General features: G+C 64.6%; 1 protein-coding gene across 1 annotated transcript in view; it reads right to left on the minus strand.

Annotated features, from left to right (window-relative positions):
* NDUFS2 (NADH:ubiquinone oxidoreductase core subunit S2) overlaps window positions 1-793 on the minus strand; it is a 10,528-nt gene that overhangs the window by 6,771 nt on the left and 2,964 nt on the right. The window contains 2 exon segments of the mRNA XM_017727701.1: window positions 16-134; window positions 586-663. Of these exon segments, the coding sequence (XP_017583190.1) occupies window positions 16-134; window positions 586-663 (197 nt within the window).

Genomic DNA, 793 nt, shown 5'->3' on the forward strand with positions numbered 1-793 from the left:
GACACACGTGGGGGGGGTTGGGGGGTGGGGGATCCCCCCTGAGCTCACCTGAAGCCGTAGTTCAGGGCCTCCTCGGCCGTGATGACCCCGATGTCCACGGTGCGGTTCTTCCAGATGCGGTTGTTGGTCAGCATCTGGGGAGGGGGGACACGAGGGACACGTGGCACAGCTGGCACACCTGGCACCTGCCCTGCACTTCTCACGTGGCACTGGCACCATCACCTGGCCCTGGAAACCCTCACCTGTGTCTTCTACCTGTCTTCTGTCCCTGGCACCATCAGCTGTGCCAACAATCCCGCTTACGCCCCTGTCACTCGCCACACCTCACCTCAGCTGTGCCTCGTGCCCCTCACCCGTCCCTGGCACCGCTCACGCCATCCCCTGCCCGTGCCACCGTCACCTGGGCACCTCTCACCTGTCCCTCACAGCCCTCAGCTGTGCCTGGCCCCCTCCACCCCAACCTGTGTCACCCCATCGCCCCATCCCGTGAGGAACAACTCCCCCACCCCACCCACGTGCCAGCAGCCTGACTGTGTCCTCCTCCACAGATTCCCAAATTCCCAGATTCCCAATTCCCGCCCTCACCTCCTCCACCTCGTCGATCCGGATGGAAAAGTTCTTCACGAACTCGTAGATGTCGTCCATGAGCCCCAGGGGCAGGTCCTGGCACAGGGGGGACACGTGAGAGCAGGGGGTGCACACCAAGAGGGCCCAATGGGGGTCCCGGGTGTGGGGAACCCAGGAGAATGAGGGAATGGGGTGCCAAGGGTCCCAGGGATGGGGGGAGCTGAGG

This window comes from Corvus brachyrhynchos, unplaced genomic scaffold (assembly GCF_000691975.1).
Source record: "Corvus brachyrhynchos isolate BGI_N302 unplaced genomic scaffold, ASM69197v1 scaffold2750, whole genome shotgun sequence".
NCBI classification, from domain to species: Eukaryota; Metazoa; Chordata; class Aves; order Passeriformes; family Corvidae; genus Corvus; species Corvus brachyrhynchos.